The sequence below is a fragment of the Bufo gargarizans genome, chromosome 1, assembly GCF_014858855.1.
Source record: "Bufo gargarizans isolate SCDJY-AF-19 chromosome 1, ASM1485885v1, whole genome shotgun sequence".
Lineage (NCBI taxonomy): Eukaryota > Metazoa > Chordata > Amphibia > Anura > Bufonidae > Bufo > Bufo gargarizans.
The window spans coordinates 595956863-595982958 of NC_058080.1; the positions used below are offsets into that span (position 1 = coordinate 595956863).

The 26096-nt window shown below is 41.8% G+C and overlaps 1 protein-coding gene across 1 annotated transcript in view; it reads right to left on the bottom strand.

Annotated features, from left to right (window-relative positions):
• Nucleotides 1-17952: 17952 nt before the first annotated feature.
• Nucleotides 17953-26096, bottom strand: part of ISOC1 (isochorismatase domain containing 1) — a 56373-nt gene continuing 48229 nt past the window's right edge. Inside the window, exon 5 of the mRNA XM_044275857.1 lies at nt 17953-21832. Coding sequence (XP_044131792.1) covers nt 21686-21832 — 147 coding nt within the window. The 3' untranslated portion in view covers nt 17953-21685. The remainder of the gene's footprint in view (nt 21833-26096) is intronic.

Here is a 26096-nt window from a genome sequence, read left to right on the forward strand (position 1 = left end):
CATTGCAGGTCCTGCTGAATGAAGATAGAAGAGACTGCTGCTGTTTTTTTTTTGTTTTTTTTGTTTGTTTTTTAACCCATAAATGGCCATATTCTTTTGCATTCTGTCTTAAGAAAATCACCAGAGCACTGAACCCGGACTTCAGTGAAAAAAAATGCAGTTCAGGTTCGCTCATCCCTGTATATGAAAACTCCTTCAGTGCATATTATGAACGTGTACAGAAGTATATGGAATACCTGTATGCAACACCATATGGACACATGCAGATAAAAATACCAATTATACATCTGTAACATCAGTTCTAGTGCAAAATGACAAATGATCATCCAGTGAAGTTGAAGTTTTCTGTTTTGTGTTTTGTTTCTTGAACCCAGCCTTCTGTCATTCTGAATTTATACTGTCCTTTATTCTTAGCATATGTAGGTCAAGGGCAAATCTGTGTGTTTTCATGAAAAACCTTCACATTGTGTGAGTTGTGTATAACCTTTACAAATCAGTAACATCAAGGGAATTTATATTCAATATAATATCTTGTGCCATTCTCACAATTGATTTTATTTTTTATTTTTTGTCCTTGGTGCAATAATGATCATTGTAGTGATAAAATTAGCAAAACTGTATGTGGCTATTTTACCGATAAAAATAAAATAAAATAACTAATTATAGTGAAGACTACTTGAAGAATTCATTAGCAAGGGCAGCATTGAATGATTTCATAAAGAGAGAAGATATCTTGTAAGTACTGTATTAATACCATTCAAAATGTTCTACTTCAAGAGTAAGAGTATTAATTGATCTTTAAATCTCCAATTTAAGGTCAATTCACAAGACCGCGTGTGAGTAGTGTCCATTTTGCGTTCCGCATATTGCGGATCCGTGGTTCCGTTGTGTATCCATGTCCGTTCCATATGTCTGCAAAATACGGTCATTTTCTTTCCGTATGTCTTCCATATTTATGGTCTCCCCAAAAAAGGAAGGGAATGGTCATAGTTGCCTTGGTTACAAATATAGGAAGATCCCATGATCGCTTTGGCACCATTTTTCTTGTGCCTTTCTCATCGTATAGAGCTTTGTTAGACTCATGTGCTTGGCCGCCATTGGTTTCTGGAATTTTCTTTCTTGGCCAGATTTTTGCAGACTAAAATGTTTTTTATTTTTTTGCAGTACTACAATGCAGACACTACAAACTGCACTACACTATTACTACATACGGAATGCTATCCACATTTTTACAGCCCCATTGAATTGAATCAGTCTTCATCAAATCCGCAAAATTGCAAAAGAAGTGTGCACTGGACTTTTGTATGTTGAAGAGGACCTGTCCTCCATTCCTGCCATGACTGTTTAGGAAATAATTGCATTCCATCTATTCTTATGACTATTTGGGACCACTCCTCTGTTATTTCTACTAGACGTTTATGACTAGTCAACTGAGTGTTCAGGTATATTTTTATACCATCTGACATGGTATGATCAGAGCTGCCAGTGGCAAGGGCACACCATCAATGGTAATACACAGATGGCAATTCATTCATAAACATAATTGTAGGAAACATTGAGGAATGAAAATTAATGCTCCAGAACGGAAATGCAAATGCCTCATCAGAAGCAGGATTGTGAAACCGAGTTGGTTGGGACCAGCCATGTGTTGATGGTGTCAGTGTGAGGGGTAGTACAGCGGCTTAATATTGATGACCTACCTTCAGGCTCCATTCACACGTCCGCAATTCCATTCCCCATTTTGTGGAATGGAATTGCGGACCCATTCATTTATATGGGGCCGCACCACGTGCGGCCCGGAAATGAGGACCCACACTTTCGGGTCCGCAATTCCGATCCCGAAAAAAATAGAACATGTCCTATTCTTGTCCGCAAGAATAGACATTTTCTATTAAGTGTCGGCGATGTGCGGTCCGCAAAATGCGGAACGCACATTGCCGGTGTCCGTGTTTTTCGGATCCGCAAAATACTTACGGACGTCTGAATGGAGCCTTAATGTTTGACATTTTGTGAGTACAATGAAACCCTTGCTTGGAGGATTTCCCCTGTTGCAGCAGTGTTTCACTAATAGAGGCACACGTTTCTTGCTTTCTCTACAGGAATGCAGAAGATGTGAGCAAAAGGTGTTTAGCTGTTACTATTGACAATGGCATGATCTGATGTCAATCGGGAAAAGAATTCACACTTACTACAAACTAGCAGTCATTGAATATTTCTGACTGCTCTTTTGGAAGTTGCAAGTTTAATTTTTATCTTATAGGTGTATTGGAAGTATTGATCTCTATCTAAAGGGGAATGCAAGTTTTTTACTAAAAGATGCCAAGAGATGTGACAGACCTGTTGAAATCGGTGGTCTGTCCCTTGCCTGCTAAAGTTAAACTGCTGCCAAAAATGCTCTGCACATACGCCAGAGCAGAGTCATGAGCTGCCAGAGGAGTCATATTTATTCATGAGTTTTTTCCACACCCACCAGTCAATGGTTAACAGTTCTCTCCTAAATTTTCTCCCCAGAAGAAACTGTCAGTCTTCAGGGTGAAAAGAGCAGGATATGAATAAGCACTGCCAATCTTCAGGGGTGGGTGAGAAGAGCTCATGAATAAGAACTGCCAATCTTCGGGGGTGGGTGAGAAGAGCTCATGAATAGGCACTGCCAATCTTCAGGGGTGGGTGAGAAGAGCTCATGAATAGGCACTGCCAATCTTCAGGGGCGGGTGAGAAGAGCTCATGAATAGGCACTGCCAATCTTCAGGGGCGGGTGAGAAGAGCTCATGAATAGGCACTGCCAATCTTCAGGGGTGGGTGAGAAGAGCTCATGAATAGGCACTGCCAATCTTTAGGGGTGGGTGAGAAGAGCTCCAGCATGTATGTCACAATACTATGCTGCCCTCAGGTGACAGGTTCCTATAAAGGAGGACCTGTCACCATAAAATGCAGTATAACCTGCAGCCAGAATGTTATAGGAACTGAGCAGATTTATAGTTTTAAGGGATTTGGTAAAACTTGTAATTTATACATCTCTGCTCTTTATGTATACAGAGTTACATTCTATTTTGTGGAGATGAGTTGTAGCTTTCTTTATTGTATTGAACTACTTGTCTTTCCTGATTCATAAAGCTTAAAGGGGGTTTCCAGGAGTTCAAGATTGATGGCCTATGCTCAGGGTAGGTCATCAATATTTAATTGGTGGGTGTCTGACACTTGACACCACTGCTGATCAGCTGTTTGAACAGTCCACTGGGCTCTAGTGAGCACTGTGGCCTCCTTACAGCTTATCAAGCGCAGTGCTGTATATGGAATAGTAGCAGTGCTTGGTAACTCAGCCCTAGTCCTTCACTTGAATGGGACTAAGATTAGCCTAGGTCAGGGATGGCCAACCTGAGGCTCTCCAGCTGTTGCAAAACTACAACTCCCAGCATGCTCACACTGCCTACAGCAGGGCATTGTAGGAGTTGTAGTTTTACAGCAGCTGCAGAGCCACAGGTTGGCCATCCCTGGCCTAGGTCATGTGACTGATGAATGTGACATTACTGGCCTAGGAAGAGACTTTAGCACTCAACAGAGCACTGCTGCCTCTTTAAAAGGCTTATCGGCAGGTGTGCCAGGAGTTGGACTCCCATCCATCAGATACTAATGACCTATCCTAAGGATGGGTATTATTATTAAACTATTCGAAAACCCCTTTTATAGGTCAGAATTAGCTACAAACAGCTGCATGTATGGAAATAAAAGTCCACTTCATTGGGCAGCTTATTGCAGTGGTAAGCATTTTTTTTTACACAGAATCCTCTGATTATGGAGCCTTAAGGAAAACTTGTAATGTTGAATATGGTATCTTATCCGCAGGTGGCAGGGAGTTGTACCACAGACACCAAGAGGTGAGTGAGACAAAAATGTTATACAATCTCTGTACATTTCCACAGCTGGTGAGATAGGAGAGAAGTAGCAGAGCCAGTTAGGTAATGGGTTCCCCCCTCAAGACATACTAACAAACTAAATCTTCCCTCCACATCTTGCAGGAGGCACTTATCTCTCATATCTGTGCTAGGTGTCAACCAAATTATACATAAAGTAGTATGTGAAAGCAAGACTGTACCCCCCCAATCTGCTTAGGACACTGCAAGATTACTAGAATTTAACCCGAGAACAATGCAATACAAAGTAGAGAAGATTACTGTCAAGGGAGTGGAAACATGTCTTTGATATAGAGGTACACCACTAAGGTAAAGATTTCTAGAATGTCCCAAACCCAGGACATTAATGAGTCTACATTATAACTAATAAATCAGTTGAAGTGGAAGTATGAACAATTTATATCCCATGATATTTGAAGTACAACAGATAATTGGTACCCAGCAGCTAGAATTCTCATCATTGTCAAGTAACTGACTTCTCCCAATTGATACATAATCTGGAAGAGTCACCATATTCATTAATAGCTTTATGCAAGGATGATCCAGAATCTTGGAGAAAGAGAATGAAATCATTAGCAAATGCAAATAATGTTAATTTGGATTCAACACATCTGGTAAGTGGAGAGGAAGAGGATAAGCGTCCATTGGTGAGGACATGAACCTCCAGCAAATAACATTAATTTGGATTCAACACCATCTTTGAACTATCTGCAAACATCTGACAGATTTTTAATGGTTAGAGCCTCAATAGCAAAAGCAAAGAGGGTAGGTGAAACTAAAAGCCCTTGATAGGTGCCTCTGGTAAGTGAAAATGAAGAGGATAAGTGTCAATTGGTGAGACACGAACCTATGCTATAAAATTGAGAATTATGCCAAATGCCCACATACAGGCCCATAGAAAATCCCTTTCAGGTGAATGGAAGTCCTTGGCCACATCTAAGGAGACCAAGACCCGGACCCCAGTGGAATCATGTGTAATACAGTTGTGAATTAATACACGTCTAATGTTAATAGAGGTGGATCTGGTAGGCATGAAGCCAGACTGATCTGAAGTGAATAAGGGAAGAGACAATCTTGTTTATCTGAATTGGTAGCGCTTTAGTCAATATTTTAAGTAGGGAAATAGGCCTTTAATGTGCTTACCAGGCTTGAGTAGTACAATGATAGAAACTTTATATAAAGAGAATGTCAATATTCCCCAATGAAAGCTGTTATTGAATACATTAGGCCCTTGGGTGCAAATTCCTTAGAGTTGCAAGCTTAAATCCATCTATAGTCAACCATCAGGGCCTGGAGGCCTACCGGATTTATGGAAGGAGAAAGCCAATGCAATTTCATATAAAGGTAAGAGGTGATCTCAGTGAGGTAAATTAATCAGCAGATTATGTAGGAAAGTGTATGGGCCTTAAATCGAGGCTCTATCTGTAGGGGATTAACAAAGATGTGAGGAAAGTCATTTAGATGTGGAAACCTTTTGAAAATGGATTTCACAGAGCAGCACATCCCTCCCTGTGTACTCAATCTCATCTAACCATCGCAAGAGCAGGGAGGAACTTACAGTTTGGGGAGCAGCAGAAGATCTAGAAAACCTATCAGTACCAGATTATAGTCCCCAGGACAGATTAATAAATACTCAGGAAAGTCTAAAGCAAATAATAGGGCTTGGCATGGTAGGCTCGGTTTAGCTGGGGGAGGATTATATACAAATAAGAGAACTTAATTACGTTAGTCTATAGTTGAGGCCAAAAAATCTAAGGGCCCTCTGGATCCGACTCAACCCACACCATGCCAAATCAAAGATATCTCTTAATCATGACTGTTACCCCCCTGGAACAGTAAGCGTGAAGACAGTGGTGCATACACCCATCTAAAGTAGAGAGCAGGGGTCTGTTTTGGGCATAAAAGAGTTTTAGGAAACATACTATTTTTGGGGAATGTGGCTGAAGAAACCGCTAACTTTAGTTTCAGCTGGTTAACAAATATACGCACATTCCATAACAAAAAATTGAGACCTGAATTAGCCATCATGTTACCGAGTGGAATATGGGTATCAGGATAAATAATATTGATTGAGCCGGATCCAAGAGCCACCACTCCCCACACATACAAGCACCAACTCCACCACGCCTGGACACCTAAAAGGAAACAGTCAGTATTAAAAGTGAAATCCAAAGGTCCCTTGGAGAACCCCCCCCCCCCCCCCGAAAAAAAAAACACCCCACCTACACCAGACCCCGGCTGGTAAGTTGGCCATTGTTCTGTCAAATTTGCCACTGAGTTCACTTGGGCCACCATGGGAAAAATGCGGTTCTCCACTGCAGATATGCAGTCTTCAGCAGCAGTTACCTGTTTCCACAAAGCCTGGATGTCATGGTGTAGGAGGCCAACATTAACTTGCTCTTTCTCCAGCTTGCCTATCAAGGTAATGGCTGAAATAAGCATGTCTGAGACTTGTTGCAGGGTTGGCTCAGTGGGTTGCTCCATTTGATGCTCAGAAGCAGTCACCTCTCCCACAGTAGCCGCTGAGGCCAGGCTCTTGCTGTCATGACATTGCACGCAAAGCTATCCACCATCTTGGTCTACGAATTTTGACCATTTTCTAGCTGCATCTGACAGGTCATCAATATCTGATCGGCGGGGGTCCGACATCCTCACTAATCGGCTGTTTGAAGAGGAGATGGTGCTCCATGCGAATGCTGCTTTCTCTTCATTAAACCGTGCATCATCTCCCTGGCAGCAGTGGCATAGTGTAATTACAAGTAGGTGCTCCATTTCAAGAGAATGAAGAGAGTACTTGTAATTTTACTACACTTTTGAGACGAAACGCGGTGTAATGAAGAGGAATTGGTGCTTGCATGGAGCCGTCTCCTCTTCAAACAGCTGATTGGTGGGGGTGCCAGATCTTGGACCTCTGCCAATTGGATATTGATGTCCTAGCCAGAGGATAGGTCATTCATCTAAAACCCCTGCACAACCCCTTTAATAGGTTAATGTCCCCAATGTGTAAGGAGGGAATATTCCTGAGTTTGGCAGGCTTGTACAGCGCCAGGATAAGTAACAGGAGTCTAGATATCCAGAGCTTTACAGAGACACGTCTGCTCATATAGACATCTAGGCTCTGCCCCCATAAATCATTTTATTCATTTAAATGTCTGCTCTTTCTGTGCTTAAAGGTCTAGTGGGTGATTCTAATTAATTGTTGTTGACAAACTTCCCTGTATAACTGTACATACAGAGACAGGGTTCAATCACAGAATTTGACTGTCCACTGCACACCTAGGCATAGAAAGTGCAGAGATTTAAATGAACAAAATGCAATTTATTCTGTCTTTTTCCACAAAACTATATATGAATCTGCTTACCTCTTTCAGTTATACCATGCTGCCCACAGATAGGGCTACATGTACAACCTGACAGGGTCCCCTTTAAGTTGGCAATACACATTAAAAGTAGGTTGCTGGGTAAATAAACATCATACAAACAATTGCTGAACGATTTCTCAGACACAGCCATGGACATTTAATCCATATTGGTCATTACAGTCTAACTGAGCACACAGTACATTGGTGATGAAAATTTTAAACAAGGCTAACTACCGTACTTTCCAAATAAAGATAATCTGTCATTGGTCTGCTAAAATGATTGTTCATTGTTACATTTCACCTGATAAATGATAATCTTGGTTGAAATCATCCGTTTAGTTAAGTGTCCTATTGGCTACAACCATAATTTGGTAATGAATGCATTTGCTCCAGAGCTATATACAGAAACATGTAGGCTCTCAATTATTGGGTGTAGTAACCTAGGCATAAGAATGGATAATGAACATCACTTGAAATATCATGTGGATTATCAAGGTGAGATAAAAATTTATTGCAATGAGATTCTAAGCATGGTCCAAAACATACCCTTATCATTCATGTGTCAATTGATTATTGCTGATGATGAACTGCTGACCATACTAGGTAGGGGCTTAGGAAATCCGGACAAAAAACTTTTGTCAAGCTTTTATTATCAGAGATTGGGGTATCACAGTCAGTAGTGACAGTGGTATCTGAGTTTACATGTCACGGGTAAGGAAGGTAGAGAGGAAGTGCACCCCCTAAACTGCCACCCTCAACCCTGTCCCTGCCTACGCGCACCACCCGCCCTAGGTGACGGGGCACAACTGGGCGACGGTCCCTGACCTACGTAAGTGTAGGACAAAGCGAACAGAGAAAGAGAGGAACAGACAGCCAAGGCAGAAGGCGGTACACAAGACTAAGGCAAACGGATATACAGGGAGGTAGATAATACAACAGTACCCAGTGATGGGAAAGGCAATAGCAGGTCAACTAGCCGAGGTCGGTCCGGGAGGTCACGTCAATACAAGGGATGAGGCAGGAGACGAAATCAGAGAACGAGCTGAGGTCAAATCCGAGAGATAGCATAGGTACCAAGGGAGTGGGCAAAGCGAGTTCAGGAAACAAACAAGGTCAATACCAGAGGTCAAGTAGAAAGCCATAATAATAGTACACACAGCCCTAGGGACGAAAATCACAGGCAACCTGTAGCCAGCAGGCCGCCTGTATTTATAGTGGGGAGTGAGGGTCATGTGACGTGGCCAGCGTCACATGACCGACAGACAGACAAGTCGAGCACCGAGTGATCAGCTTGGCGCTCAAGGCAGACCTTGGAGCAGGGAGCCTCCCAGCTAGCAAAGCTGCCCTGGGAACGAGGCCAAACACAGATCCTCGCTCCCGAAGCTAAGCAGCAGGTCTGCGGCTGATGGGAGACCGAGAGAGCCTTCGGCACCCCGTTACATTACAGAGGAAGCAACCTCCCTCTCTGCTCCATCGGGCCCCCCACAACGTGGTCACATAGTCCCGATGCTAGCCATGGCAACAAGAGGCCTTAAAAAAGCCTCCAGACCATCCATGTACCAAGCTCTACTCAGCACTGATAGGGCCAAGTGTCAGTGTAAAACTGACAGGTATAATACACTGTAATAGATTACTTTGAAGAGTATTATATCAGTAATTGGACAACTGTAGTTTCAAGTCCTTAAGTGAGATTTAAAAAATAAATAAATAAAAATAGATTTTCCCCCATATCCATTCCTTTATAATTGGCTAAAAAATTAAAACTACCGATAAATTGAAATCACATCTGTAACAACCTGATCTATAAATGAATCCTGTCATCCCTCATGGTGAATGTCGTGAAAAAAATAAAACCAAAAGCTTACGATGGAATTGCTGTTTTTGCCACCTCAACATCAAAAAATGGAATAAAAAGTGATAAAAAAAAATATGTACCCCAAAATGGTACCAATAAAAACTACAGCCCATCCTTCAAACAAGCCCTCACATAGCTATGTTTCTGGAAAAATATAAATGTTATGGTGATACAAAAGAAATTTTAATAAGTGATAAAGTAGTAAAAAATGAAAACAACTATAGAAATCTCCATCATTTTATCAACCCGCAGAATAAAGTTATATCATATATACTGCATGGTGAATCCCATAAAAAATACAGATAGAATTGCAATTTTTGCCTGCCTCATCTGCCCAAAAAATAATATAAAAAGTGATTATAAAGTCATATGTACCAATAAAAACTACAGCTTGTCCTGCAAAAAAACAAGCCCTGACACCGCCTAGTCAACAACAACAAAAAAAGTTATGGCTGTTAAAAATCTAAATTCCAGTTGCTGCTTATCCCTTCTGAGCACTCCTGTATCCCAAAACAAGAGTTTATGACTAGTGATGGACGAACCTTGGCAGGGACGTTTCACGAACCGCATGTTCGCGGTGGGCCACATTCACTTTAATGGCAGGACGAACCTGAAAAACCTTAAGGTCATATTTGCAGCCACCAAATACTTACTAGAAGTGCACACATAGTCCCACAACATGGACAGTGACATACAAGAGGAGATCAATGGCAAAAATTCCCACCAAAAATATGTATTTTAATCAGGGTCCAGTTTATGCATCTTAAAGGGAAACTCTTAAAAATGTGCCCTGATGAAGCCTAGAAAAAAATTATTTTAGGCCACGGGAGTATGGGCCCCAAACATTAGGCATTCACCTGACAGAAAAGAGCTTGTGATTGTGGCTGGAGTTACATTAGGCGCCCTGGCTCCTGCTTATCGCCCAGGAGAATGTTGTCTTAGGTCTCCACCCCCCAGCCACGGATCCCTGAAAAGTTTAAAGTCCCACTTAAAGCCTGCTCTTCTTGCTCCTCCTCCTCCACTCCCCAGCCACGATCCTCCTCTGATTCCTCTTCAGACTCCTGCTGACTTGTCTCAGATGGAGTAATCCCCCCCATGGAATTCATTCAGCATTGTGACTTCATCTTCCAGCTCCTGCTCTTCAACGACTTGATCAATGACACTACGCAATGTATGCTTCAGAAAGAAGGCGTAACGTACGATGTCACTGATGGTGCCCTGGCCTGCCGCAAGACGACCTCGACCCTGGGGTATTTGGCAATGAATCTCTGCATGACTAAGTTCAGAACGTGTGCCATACACAGCACGTGTGTCATTTTGCAATGTTTCAGCAAGCTCAGCAGATTGGCACCATTGTCGCACACCACTTTACCAACTGCCAAATTAAGCGGGGTTAGCCACTGGACGGCCTGTGACCATAGAGCTGAAAGCAGTGCAGGACCGGTGTGGCTCTTGGCTTCCAGGAACAACAACCGCAGCATGGCAACGTTTCACCTGGCATGTCAAATAGGTTCTGGGGAGCTTGGGGGAGTGCAGCAGAAGAGGCGGTAGCAGTGGAAAAGGAGGAGTAAGCCGAGGAGGAGACAGAGGATGGAGTAGGAGAAGGAGGCAGGCTTGCATGCAATCCATGGTGGTAACACCAAATCCACACGGGTGCCACGGGTTACATGCTTGATGGCCATTAGAAGGTTCACCCAGTGGGCAGTAAAAGTTAAGTACCTTCCCTGCCCGTGTTTGCTAGACCACAAGTCTGTGGTCAGATGTATCTTGGCACCGACACTGTGTGCCAGAGATATATTCACTTGCTGCTGAACGTGGCCATATAGCTCTGGGATGCCCTTCTGGGAGAAATATTTCATTCCGGGGGACCTTCCATTGCGGTGTGCCAATGGCCACAAATTTTCTTCCCCTCCTCTTCCTCTTTTGTGGGCACCCACGTGATGTCCATCGACACGTCATCATCGTCACCTTCACCACCACTGACATTATGGATCGCGGAGTAGGCAGCAACAGCAGCTACCACCCTCTTTGGGCTGATCTGGGTACTGAGGATGCATAGGGTAAAAGTGGCTGGACCTGTCTAGAATACAGTGGTGTGGTGCTCACTCTGTGCGACTCGCCCCGATGCTGCAAATGTAAATAGATATTATGGAGTAAGGTCAAAGTGAAGGGCACTCAGTTACCTGGGATTGGGTATTTGTACAATATAAGATATGGATAAATACAATATAGGTATGCATAAATACAAATGTATGACAATATACTTAAAAATAGATATTTATTATGGTGCTTGAAAGGTATAAAAATATATTAATATATAAGGATATGTAAAAAGGTGTTGGGAATGGATGTAAAAAATGTAATGGTGTGAAAAAACAATGATGAGCAATAAAAATAAATAAATAAATAAATAAATAAATAATGAAAATATATTCAAAGGGTGGTGGTTTCAATGTTCAAGTTTGGATCCAGAATTGGGTAATCCAAGTGTCTGTGGAAAGTCCTTTCTAAGAGTAGAAAGTTTGTACGTGCGGTTGCTGGAATCTATAGTGTTGCCTGCATCAATGCTTTCATTTCCTCCTGTTTGTCTGCTTGGGAGCAGTGTCTGATGTTTGGCAAGGAATCCTCCTACTTATGGGCAAGTATATTGGTTATGGCTGCAGTGTTCGTTGCACTGCGTGTTTGTTGTTAAACAGTGCGGATCCTTCTTTGTGCAGTCGCAATACTTAGTAACGTTTGGTATGGTAATTTCACCGATCTGTATGTAATCAGTTCTGTTAAAACGTTGCCATGGTTGCGGTGTCCCGTTGCGCAGGAGGTGGGTGCAAAAGGCCCTCTATACTCAGAGTCCGCTCGTGGCGTCCCACGAGGGCGGGAGATGGGTGGTTTGAAAAAAAGGCGCGAATATTCCCATTGCAGCCTGTATGGAAATGGTAGGGTATTTCTATCTCTGTTGGATCCTTGGGTCCAGGGGTGGATGTCCAGTCCTTCTTAGAGAAGTAGTGATCCGTGTGCTGCTGCAATAATTCCTCTGACTCGAGTGGAGGGGCTGTAGTGGTGGTGGTGTCTTTGGGGGTACACACAGCAGAGAGTGAGGAGCGTGCAGATACAGTGGATGAGGAGCGTGCAGAAGCGGAAGGATGAGTGAGCCACTCAACCAACTCTGATGCGTCTTTTGATGTAATCGCACGCACCTTCTCCAACTTCCCACTTGGGCTCCGGCCTGGTGCACCTGCCCGACCCCTACCACCCCTGCGGAACGGCCTGTCTCTTCCTCTGCCTGTCATTTTCAAAATGACCACCTGCCAAAGTCCCTAGAGAAGAGAAGTATTTGAAGCAGGTATATCGCAGGCCTCAATTAGTATTTGGTGGAAACAGGTACAAAGAACCCTTTAATCAATATTTGGTGGAAGCAGGTATATCGCAGACCTCAATCAATATTTTGTGGAAGCAGGTATATCAATCCCCTTAATCAGTATTTTGTGGAAGGAGGCATATTGCACCCCTCAATCAGTTTTTTGGGGGGCAAAAGGTATATCATATCCGTTGCAAATAGTTGTTCCAATAGCCCTTGTCCCTCGATATACCTGCGGTATTACAGCAGAACCGCACACAACTGCTGCACAATACAAATGCACTATATACATTCTATGTTAGAAAGTATATTATAGGTACACTCACCTAAAGAATTATTAGGAACACCTGTTCTATTTCTCAATAATGCGATTATCTAGTCAACCAATCACATGGCAGTTGCTTCAATGCATTTAGGGTTGTGGTCCTGGTCAAGACAATCTCCTGAACTCCAAACTGAATGTCAGAATGGGAAAGAAAGGTGATTTAAGCAATTTTGAGTGTGGCATGGTTGTTGGTGCCAGACGGGCCGGTCTGAGAATTTCACAATCTGCTCAGTTACTGGGATTTTCACGCACAACCATTTCTAGGGTTTACAAAGAATGGTGTGAAAAGGGAAAAACATCCAGTATGCCGCAGTCCTGTGGGCGAAAATGCCTTGTTGATGCTAGAGGTCAGAGGAGAATGGGCCGACTGATTCAAGCTGATAGAAGAGCAACGTTAACTGAAATAACCACTCGTTACAACCGAGGTATGCAGCAAAGCATTTGTGAAGCCACAACACACACAACCTTGAGGTGGATAGGCTACAACAGCAGAAGACCCCACCGGGTACCACTCATCTCCACTACAAATAGGGAAAAGAGGCTACAATTTGCACGAACTCACCAAAATTGGACTGTTGAAGACTGGAAAAATGTTGCCTGGTCTGATGAGTCTCGATTTCTGTTGAGACATTCAAATGGTAGAGTCCGAATTTGGCGTAAACAGAATGAGAACATGTATCCATCATGCCTTGTTACCACTGTGCAGGCTGTTGTAATGGTGTGGGGGATGTTTTCTGGGCACACTTTAGGCCCCTTAGTGCCAATTGCCCATCGTTTAAATGCCACGGGCTACCTGAGCATTGTTTCTGACCATGTCCATTCCTTCATGACCACCATGTACCCATCCTCTGATGGCTACTTCCAGCAGGATAATGCACCATGTCACAAAGCTCGAATCATTTCAAATTGGTTTCATGAACATGACAATGAGTTCACTGTACTAAAATGGCCCCCACAGTCACCAGATCTCAACCCAATAGAGCATCTTTGGGATGTGGCGGAACGGGAGCTTTGTGCCCTGGATGTGCATCCCTCAAATCTCCATCAACTGCAAGATGCTATCCTATCAATATGGGCCAACAATTCTAAAGAATGCTATCAGCACCTTGTTGAATCAATGCCACGTAGAATTAAGGCAGTTCTGAAGGCAAAAGGGGGGGTCCAACACCGTATTAGTATGGTGTTCCTAATAATTCTTAAGGTGAGTGTATATCACAACCCTAAATCAGTTTTTTGGGGGGGCAACTGGTAGATCACACCAGTTGCAATTAGTTATTCCAATATCGTTTGTCCCTCTACATAGCTGCGGTATTGCAGCTGAACTGCTGCACAATATAAATGCACTATAATATACTGTCTATGTTAGAAAGTATATTATAGGTATTTCACACCTATCGATAGCACTCCTATACCAGTCCTTAAAAGGACTTTTGTGGCCCTATTAGCTAGCGTTTGGTGCCCCTAACAGTCTGTCCCTGCTCCCCAAAGCAACCTCTCCGTACACTGGCAAAACACAGAATGTAAAATGGCTGCCAGATTGGGTTGTGTTATAGGGTGGGGGTATGTTCATGTGATGAAACGTCTCAATTGGCTTTCCTGTTCCACCTGATGTGTGTGTCATGGGTCAAAGTTCGGCGCAATGCAAAAGAATATGGCGCCGGCTGACATCGCCATATATTTGCATGTTCGGCGAATCACGAACGCGCAAAGTTTGCTGTGAAACGACCGGGCGAACCACAAGGCCATCTCTATTTATGAGTTATTTCTGTGCTTTCTGTGCTCAGGAGAAATTGTGTAACAAATTATGTGATTCTTTTTCTTCTTTTAAGGCCTCATGCACACGGCCGTTGTTTTGGTCCGCATCAGAGCCGCAGTTTTGGAGGCTCGATGCAGACCCATTCACTTCAATGGGCCCACAAAAGATGCGGACAGCACTTTGTGTGCTGTCTGCATCCGTTGCCCTGTTCCGTGGCCCAGCAAAAAAATATAACATGTCCTATTCTTGTCCTGAAAACTGTCTCTTCTGACTTCCCTGTAAATATGCTTGTTTGGCTTGGCAAAGAGAGCGAAATACTTTTGCCAGATACCTCGGATGGCATTTATCTCTATGCATAGCCACAAATCCACTACTCACAAAAAGTTAGGGATATTTGGCTTGTGGGTGAAGTTTCAGAATGAACCTGAAATGCACTAAACCTTTATAAGTGAATTTAATGTGACCATCTCTAAACATTTGAATGCACTTGTCCTACTGTTTAAATGTTTCAGTACCTTTTGCACAACGTGCTGTTTTCTAACAAGGAGCTTAAGGGCAAAATTCACAACAGGTGTTTTGATCCATGAATTACCCAATACATTTCCAGGTTCAATTAGAATTGGTATTTGAACAGTCCTCCTCATCATGCTGTTCACATTTTGACATCATGAGACCAAGATGACACCTAACAATTGATTGACTGTACCTTGCCATTGCCAAGCTTTAAGCAGGATGTTCTCAGATGGAAGTGGCCTCTGAGCTTAGAGTGTCATCAATGGGTTGCAACAGAGATACAGAGAGACTGGAAGAGGTCACAGAAAGGCATAGAAATGGATGTCCTTTGGCCACATCCCACACTGATGACCATTTCATTGAGAACAATGCAACACAACTCCAGGCACATATAAGGAAGTGGTGAGAGGCACCGGAGTGTCACGTTAGACAAGGGATGGCCAACCTGCAGCTCTCCAGCTGTTGCAAAACTACAACTCCCAGCATGCCCAGACTGCTTACAGCTATCAACCTACAGCAGGGCCTGGAGGGAATTGTAGTTTTACAAAAGCTGGAGAGCCGCAGGTTGGCCAGCCCTGCGTTTAAACCATTCAGAACTGTTTACAACAAGGTGGTCTGCATACTAGACAACCTGCAAGGATACCTGACCACAGGCGTCATCGCCATGCATGGGCCAGGGAGCATTTACGCTGGACGAAGGACCAGTGTGCTTCAGTGCTGCTTACTGGTGAGTCACTCTGAGCAGAAATTATGGCCGCCAACGATGTTGGAGACGTCAAAGAGAGCACTATGCATCAGCCACTGTTGTCACCAGATGATCCTTTGGTAGCGGCGTTACAGTGTGGGCAGGTGTGTCTAGTCAATACAAAACTGCCCTACACTTTGTAAATTGTACAGTGATAAGCCCATACTACTTGAATAACATTATTAATCCAGTCATTGTGCCTCTGCATGAACAACACAGGTCTAATTTCATCTTAATTTATGACCATGCGCCAGCTCATCAAGGTCGCATCATTAGGGAACAGCTGCTGGAGACTGGGGTACCTCAAATGGAGTGGCCTGCACTTTCTCCAGACCTGAATCCCATTGAAAACCTATGGGATCAGCTGAGTTGCTGTGTAGAGGCTTGTAACTCTGTACCCCAGAACCTCAATGACCTGAGGGCCGCCCTTCAAGAAGAATGGGATGCCATGCATCAGCAGACAATAAGTCGATTTGTGAACAGCATGAGACATCGTTGTCAAGCTATAATTGATGCTCAAGGCCACATGACAAGTTTTTGAGACATTGACTTTTCGGGGGTATACCCACCACTGCTGTTGGCTTTCGTTTAAAAAAATTGCTTGATATGAGGAAATATCCATAGAATGTTTCTACTTAAATACCCTATTTTCATAATATAATATCACTGTAGCATGAACTTTTAACGTTTTCCAAAAATTTTAACCGAAAGTAGTGTAATTGATCGGCCATGCTTGATTCACATATCCTCTACATCTGTTTTCAGGGGGCAGCTTGGAGCACTCCACAAATACTAGATTTGTTGGTGGATCATGCTGAAATGAATCAAATGCCTATGTAACCTAGAATTTAGGATATACATGCAATTTAGAATATCGTGCAAAAGTCCAATTATTTCAGTAATGCAAATGAAAAGGAGTTGCATTAATGCAGCTTAAAATTAGAATTTTGTGAAAAGGTTCAATATTCTAGGCTTAAAGTGCCACACTGTAGTCAGCTAATGAATCCATACCCCCTGAGCAAAGGGTACCTCAAAATTGAGACTTTGGAGTTTCATAAACTGTAAGCCATAATCATCCAGATTATAACAAATAAAGACTTGAAATATCTCGCTTTGCATGTAATGAGTCTCTCATATGTTAGTTTCACCTTTTAAGTTGCATTACTAAAAAAATGGACTTTGCACGGTATTCTAATTTTTTGAGTTTCACCTGTACTGCACTGAATGTGTTGCTTAGATCACATACAGAAAAAATAAATAAATTATAACTCAAATCAAATAATACATTATAAATAGTAGGACTTAAATCAACTGCTATGAGGAAAGCTGCACAAAAGAAAAATCTCAAGTTTCTAAAATTATGTTAATCACTCTATTCTCCAATCTGGTTTTAATTTCCCTCCACCTGTCATGTCATTTGACATTGCAAGCACTAAACAGAATGGCTGCGTTAATCTAACGTTTCATTAACAAAGCAGACCCCACCCCAGACTGATGTTTTCCAGATGGAGTGGTATTTGAGGGACAGAAGAATGAGATTAAGACAGGATGTAACCGATTGTCTGCAGCACAGTAAACCACATTACAAAGGGGTTTTCCAGAAATTAAGAAAATTAAAATACGTAAATATTACTTCTGGTCCTGAATACAGTTTAATATGATCTTCAGCTGAACCTCTGTAGGAATTAAGTTCATAAGGAGATATGAGGTACAGAGAGGACAGACTGTGGTAATGGAGGCTGCATACAAGAGCTGCTGCTCATCAGCCACATCCCCACCTCCTCTCTGTACCTCATGAACTCCATTCCTACAGAGATTCAGCTGAATATCATATTAAACTATTAAGGACCATAACCCCTGACAAGCAGCGAGGAGGATGAGGCAGCTCTTTTTAGCTCAGTGTCGTGAAGTAACTTGTCCTCCTGTGTGATTAGGACAGGTTTTGTGTGCACTAATAGGACAGCTGCCATTTTATTTCTCCTAAGGATTGCTCCCTTGACAAAACATGCCATTCTAAGTAATGAAAGGTATTATAAGAAAATTATATTTAGGTATTTTCATTTTTAATTCCGGGAGAACCCCTTTAATCTAAGCTTCATCTGCAGTAAAGAACAAAACTACAGTAGAACGTAGGTGGAAAAAAGTCACATTTTATTTAGCAAGGATTGACCAAAAATGGAAACATACAAATACAAAGTGTACAAACTAGAAAGATTTCCACACAAAAAACTGCACTTTATAGTGGTGTATTCCAACCGAGGTACTGTACAGACGACGCAGGCACCGCACCGAGTCACTCCTAAATCATAAGTACGTTACTGGACAATACAAAGTCTGGAGTTTACATGGAACCATAATAAATCCATTGACTGACATCTACTGTATGTGACCACATTCTCTATTATTAAAGCAGAATTCCCTCTAAAGTCGTAATCAATACAACATATCACCAATATGAATGACCTGTGTGGTTCAGGCACAAGCGCTTCCTTCTACTACAGGTCGTAAACTAAGTAGTAACAGGCAAAAATTAGAGAGCAAAGCTAACAAATTATTTAAACATAGCAATAAGTTTGTTGTACACTTATCAGTAAAATTGATTTTTTGGAACTTTACACTAGAGGTTTGGTCCATCTAAAACATTGATTGCATATTGATAGGATATGCCACCAATTTCAGATAGGTGTGAGTCCCACCTCTGGGACCTGCACCTATCTCCAGAACGAGGCCCCAAAGTAAACGGAGATGCAGAGAGGAGCTCGAGCTTGACTATTTCTGGCTGTCCCACAGCAGTGAATGGAGCGGTGGTCGCACAGTGCACTCTCTTTTCCCGATGTGGAACTTCCGAAAACAGCTGAGTCCACTCGCTTGGCTATTTTTGTAACTCCCATAATGATAAAAGGAGAGCATGCTGCACATGTGCGGTGCGCTCGCATTCACTTTGGAGGCCCCATTTTGGAGATGGGAGCAAGTACCAGAAGTGTGACCCTTACCTATCTGACACTGATGGCATCTCATAGTAATATGCCATCAATGTGCCAGATATGTAAACCCCTTTAATGGCACATGATGGGGGTCTCATCCTCCAAACTCTAACCAATCTAGAAAACAAAGGGGCAGCAACAGTTGTTCCAGTGAAAGTCAATGTAAAGTCTCAGAAAACCTCTCTATTCTGTTTGTAACATCGCTCTTGAATCAAGCTCTCAAAACCAAATATGGAACATCTGCAGTTTTCAGACCATACATATAAATATGGGTTTTAAGAAGTGTTTATACACATTCGGCATTACCTCTGCCACATTGAGTAACTAAATCTGCCATATTTATATAATCACTTTAATAAAATGTACAGTCTCGGAGCATACAGCCCATATTGGAGATTTTCTCCTACATCTGGACCAACAGCTTGAACCCACATCTTGTCAATTCCCAGGGTTCATTTTTTTTCAAACTGAATGAATCAATCATTACTGGAGCACAGACCTAACTGCTGCCGCATAGATATGTCCTCTAAATAATACACAGAGGATAAACTCGCCTTTTTAGTATTTGATCTTGTATTAGTAGTAGTCAGAGAAGTAGACAGCTAAAAAAAAAAAACGTACACAAGGATCGTGTGTCTTATCCAAGCCAAACATTCAAATTAAAGCACAAATGGCAAGACTGGAGCTTGTCATCTTCTTTAGGACATGTTTTTGGAGCAAACATGATTATTGTTTTACCTCTAAGCTCCCTTGAGCACAGAGATGGATGGATGCTGCCATAGAAATGAAGGATATAACATTAATGAACCAGAGACAAAAAACAGGACATGGGAGAAAAAGGCTGCAGAGATACAAAAGACTTGACTGTCTCCTTATTAATAATAGTCCTTTCTACCTACGTTAGTGGAAGTTGGAGGTCATTTTATGTTAATATTACTGTATATAAAGTGTATGTTATATACATACCACAATGTGCACTGCCTGTCTGTACTTACATTCTGGTTACCTCATAGCAGGCATGTGCAAATCCCAGAAGCTTGGTATACAATGCACCTAGAAATCTGCTTGTACATTTTTTCCTAGGCTACTAAAAAAAAAGTTTGCTTGGTCTGACAGGCTGCTAAACACTATATTTGTTTGTCTATCCCAGCCATATAGTGATCCCTCGAGGTACAACAATCTTTGGTTCCGAGGCGACCATTGTATTTTGAAACCATTGCAATTTGAGTGGAAAACTAATAATTGGTTCCAAAGCCCCAAATGTCACCCTAAGATATGAGAAATTAAGATTTAACAAAATAAGCAGATAAACCAAGTTTTTGCATGTAATGATGATGAAAGCCAGGATGAAGACAGGAGCTTCTTCAGGGTCCTATGTAGCACACAGTGTACCAGAAGAATAAAGGTGAGCCGTCCTCATCTGACAACCAAAGGAGCTGCTCATCCTGGTACAGGCAGAGGGCAGTACAGGAGATGTAGTACCACACTGTACTGTAAAGAAGATATACTAGGCAGCCAATACAGGTTTTACCAGTGAAATGGCCAGGTTGATTGGTTGGGTCTGAGTCATTGTTTGTTGAGTCTAGTTTCTTGTTATGATGATCCAGCAATAACCATTGTAAGGTGAAATATTGTATCCTGAGGTCATTGTATCTTGATGGACCAATGTACAATTATTTTTTAAGCCGAGTTACAGCTGGAATCTAATAGTGCAATATATGAATGCAGGTGACTGCTATAATAATTTGGTTGGTCACATAAAAACCATTCATGTTATGTAAAGTACTTGGATCTTGCAAGTGTTTATGTTTATTTCCAGTAATGAGACAAGAGGCTCTAAAAATCCTGTTCCTATACATGGTCATGCAGCCCTAAGCCCACATTTAAGGCTGTATCAGACAGCCCAATTCTGAAAGCGCTAATCACCTGCTCGCTAGTGGAGGAAACCACTGCTATTACATGCAGAGATCTCTTCAACAGCATGGGAGTTCATTATACCATCGCTCGTCCCCATGCTGTCCAGGTATTTGCCGGCAGCACATTGTGATTAGACACCCCGATCTGCCACCTGCAAACAATTTTTAAACCTGTCAAAAGATTTGGATTGCCCGATGAACGAGCGCTTGCTGGTTTATCAGGTAATCGGTGGCAGTATTACACTGCCAGATCATTGCTAACGAGCGTTAGCAATGATTGGCCCAACAATCGCCTGGTGTAATGCAGCCTTTAGTACACATATGGCACAATAGGGGTTATTTACATAAGAAACTGGGGCAAAAAAGTTGCAAGCCCATGGTTTGCAATGTTTGGAACACCACTGCTTAAATCTGGGTGCAAGTGGCGTTTAAATGCTTCTTTCGACACTTTCTGAAAAAAGCGGAGTGGTGTCGGTGTGGCCCCAGAACACTCTCTCTTAGCAATGCCAGTTTTCTGGCATAAATGCCAATTGAAATCTACTCCAGCTGGGGTACACTGCAATCTTGGGACTAGGCCTAAATTAAGAACATGGACAAGTGATTGGCGCCTCTTCATGCCATATACCTTTACCAACCATCCAGCCTATACTTATGCAAACTAGACTCCACAATCTACAGAGCCCTGCAAGTTGCTCCGAAAATTGAAAGACCAAGACTGCACACGGTCCTGATCTATCACATAAAACTGCTCTCATAGTTAATATCTATAAGAAGCTAGACAACATTACAATATTCACTTCATTTGACACGCAGGCAAACAATCATTTGGTTTACGGATGAGTCCGTGAAGATATTGAATCGTTAGTTTGCTCCAAAGTATAATCATGCAGTTCTGTAATTATTCTGTACTGGAAAATACAACGAGTAAATGGAATCCAATTAGGAGAGTCATTTCATTTGTAGTTAAACTTTAGAAAGGAGTCCTGACTCGGGAGCACTTGCTTTAATAAGGTTTTGGATTTCTTTGAACTTCGGATGGTCCTTATCAGCAACCAACTGCAGGAGTACAGCCTCACTTGTGGTGATTATGATTCCATTCCTTGCAAGGCGCTGAAAAACAGAAAGGTGCAAGCATGAAAGAAAATATAGTATACATCATAGTGCCCTGAAATATCTAAAAGAATAACAATAGTATAGTTCCTGGTACATTTTATATATCATTTTAAAGGAGTTATCCTACAAAGTTAATAACAAAACAAACACAAAAATTTGATTATATATATATATATATATATATATATATATATATATATATATATTCCCTCTCTTAAGCAATACACTTAAGATATTAATATTCTATTAATATGCTCTCCAGTGTAATTGTTGTTTTTCTCTTTTTACTGCCACATCTGGAGGACTTCAGTTTTTTTCTTTTCTGTGGGATGGCAGCAGCTGCCTGCCACACCAAACACCTAAGTATCCCAGAAGGCACTGCAATTAGCTCTTGTTAACTCCTTCCTCCCATGCATACAAAAAGGTCCTCACGTGTAGCTCCAGAGAAACACATGGTATGTAATGTCCCCACAATTTCCTTCCTCGCTGTGCAGAGAGATATACCTATATACTTCTACATTCTGTATGAGTTTAGAAGGACAACATGGTGGCTCAGTGGTTAGCACTGGTACCGTGCAGCGCTGGGTCCTAGGTTCAAATTCGACAACAAGGATGAATGAAAGGTGTTTGAGCCGCTTCACTATAAGATCTCTATTGTGAGAAAGCAGTGAAACTACTTAGCATGTTAGTCCACCACTGAATGTAGGAGGTGGACCAGAATTCCAGCCACAGGTGAAACAGCAGGAGGCAATACCAGAGAGAAGCATTTAATGTACATAAAAACCCTGCAATATTGTTATTGTGCATATATTGCACCAAGTCCTTTATTTTAGTAGCCATTCATGGATTATTGAACACCTATAGAGAATTATACAGAATGTACTACAACCTACAGTAAAATAACAAAAAAAATGAGTCTATTGTGGGGTGAAAAGACTATGCCAAAATGTTATCTATGCTTGAAAGGGTTTTTAGGAAAAAACAAACTTGTATTTACAGCCACAAACAATACCCCAGATACACTTTATGATACTTCATACTTTTATTTTTTTGCCTTCCTCTGGATCAACTTGCAGGATGACAGGCTGAACTGGACGGACAGATGTCTTTTTTCGGCCTTATGTACTATGTATACCTCACCAGACTCTTTTGCAGTCATCCCCAATGGGTTGTTTACATCCTGCACGTCCGATCACATCACTTTCCGGGGAAGCATTTCCCAGCTGTCACTGCTCTCTTCTCACAGCCAGTGCTAGAAATGCCCAAAAGACTGCACACTTACATTCCCCATCCTACCTTGGTATCTATAAATTCTCACCTTAAACTGACATCAGATGTGATGTTTAGGGGAGAAGGTTCTAAGAATAATAGTGGCTGTTATTTTTTTCTTCAAGGACTGATTAGAGGTAAGCCTGGAAACCACCTTTAAAAGGTAGCTATACAATTTAGCTATACAATTTAGATAGCTGTTGGGCGACTGCTATTTTTCCCAACTTCTCATACACAAGCATACTCAATGTTCTCTCTGGGGATAGGAGAATAGTCTGCTGCTAGGCACATCTGACACATTCTCCCATGAGAACTAGAACAAGGCTTCTAGGGCTGCACTACAGAAGAGCTTAGCCTTGGGAAGGAGTGGTATCAGTAATGTATTGTGCTCACCTTGGTTGAATGTGAACACTACATTGATGTCACTAAAAGTATGGTATCCCGGGTGCTGGCTCCTATTGTGTGGGGGTTTGGAGTGCCTGAGCATTTTGTATTAAAAATGGAAAGAAAAAAAAAGAGCATGGCACTCACTAGGGTAATAAGTCACACATAATGATTAGGCCCAAAAGGACTAGAATGTGTTCCCCAGATATCCAGGCTTGAAGAGCTCTCATTTAGGTCAATTTCACACGTGTGTATTCAGTCTGCGAAACACGCTAGATGCGAGTGCTGTATTTTCTGGACTGAACACTGCTGCTCACTGCATCATAATGACTTCTGATGCCGTGCGTTCCTGCTTTACTGTAGGTCTTCTGCACTGTAGTGACGGTACTGAATAAAGTTACTATACACAAAACAAAGAGTCACAATAAAAAAAAATATATATAGTCGCTGGAATGGACCTGAATTTTCACAGACGGTCCTAACAAATTCGGCTTCACCAGGCTTGACAATGAGTGGGGTTTATGAAAAACCCGGCCAGAACTGGGTGTTCTCAGAAAGGTATGGGACGCCCCATGTTCGTAAGTATGAAACTATAATGTAATAAACATTCAAGAACAACCAGCACATCAGTTACGGATCATGTCTACTCTGCAGCCTGCATTATATCAGCATACCTCACAAGTCAGGGGGTAGAACAACAATGCAGAGCAGCTTCAACAAGATTATTAATTGTGAGCATTCCAAGCCAGAATATCCGATAGCCCCTCAGGCCTAATCATTATGTGTGACCTACTACTACTCTAGAAAGCGCACATTTCTTCTTTCCATTAAAGTGCACGAATGCTGAGATGGAAAGAACAGAGGCCCTCAAAAACAAAATTTGCTTGGTACTGAAGGGATTAAATAGCAAATATAAAAATAGCATTTTCAGTAAAAAAATAAAAAAATAATCTACTGTACCAGAAAGCTTTAGCTCTACAGCATATAAACCACCTTTACCTCTAATCCTCTGCTATTTACATAAATCTAACGATGCCATTTTGTGCAATGATTTCACAGTGCACAGCAAATGATGCATGGATTTTGCCCGCAGTGTGTGCCTTTCAAAGCTGTAAATGTCAGCGCAGTGTGTATTCAGAGGATTCAATTTGCCCTTATGCCACAATAATTTAGTCGCTTAGAGTAAAAACTAGCTGGGGGCACAGACGGCAAGGTCTTATCGCAATTTAGCTGGGTCATTCAAAGCTCTAATGCTGCTACCCACTTTCACCATCTCAAACTGGCATATATCAGCTAGCAAACCACATCAGCAAACTGCTCATCACTGGCTCGGACACTGGAAAGTGTATATATATATATATGAAAATATATTATCTTTACAATATAAAAGGATCATAAACCAGAGCAACTTCAACAAATTCTACAAACCTTCAGCCCAGTTATTTAACCACCAGCTATAACCTACATTTTGGTTTTTAATAACCCCCAGTGGGAAGCATGTGGTGAAAGCTATGCCGATATATGATGTGGGAGTTTTCCACTAAAAGAGTGATATTCGTATAAAAGTGCTAAAAACTGGGAACAATATAAAGTGAAACTCTGCTGCTTAAACGGAAAACCTTTTGCTTTAGGATCAATCACTGCTGTGTATAAGAATTTAATCAAATGTAAATCGGATCTATCATTCATAACATGCGGCCCTGGTTGAAGGGGATGTATGGGAGCAACAACAAAACATTGTCCAAGAGGAAGAAATTGCATAAAATCATAAAAAAAAACATTAGGCATTCTCAAGATATCTGGACCAGTTGAAATGTATTAGCATATAATATCATCAAGTAACAATAGTAGTATATACTGGCGGAAATAATGAGAACTATCTATCTATATGGACTAAACCATAATACACAACATGCAGTATAACCATATAAAACAACTGGAAAATAGCAATCTAAAATGTAATAAAATTCGAGGAATAAAATGGAATAATCGATAATAAAATGATCATATGAATATTCAGCCAAATATTCGGATGGAAAAGTCACGTAGCTAATGGTAGCAATACAACAATGTCCTCTGATATTGTCCCATTTGATATATTAACAGGGGTATCCAAAGATTCTACAGTCCCGACATGCAATCAAATGCACAAACTTAAGCGGCGTCCCACTTATAGCATCCACCAGCGGCGTCCCACTGAACTGGCAGTAGCTCTGAGGAAGGGGTAATGCGATACCCTGAAACACGTCTAGCCTAGTCAGGACCCTCAAATTTTGGACCACTTAAGAAGCTAGAAAACTGACTGGATTGTCGCAAAGAAGGAATCCTCTGTCACACTAATGGTTTATTCGGAATATAACCTGTAAGGCCTGAGTCCATGGGGAAGGCCTGAATACACGTGCCAAACAATTGCCACTGTGCGAATTTATGACGAACTATCGGTCTACATACTCAAAGAACCTATTATTACCTTCGTCGACATTTCAAGGGAGATGGTAAGACCGTTCGATTTTATCCAGCCATTTAAAATATTTAAGATTGCTAGTCCAGTGGGACGGCGCTGGTGGATGCTATAAGCGGGACGCCGCTTAAGTTTGTGTATTTGATT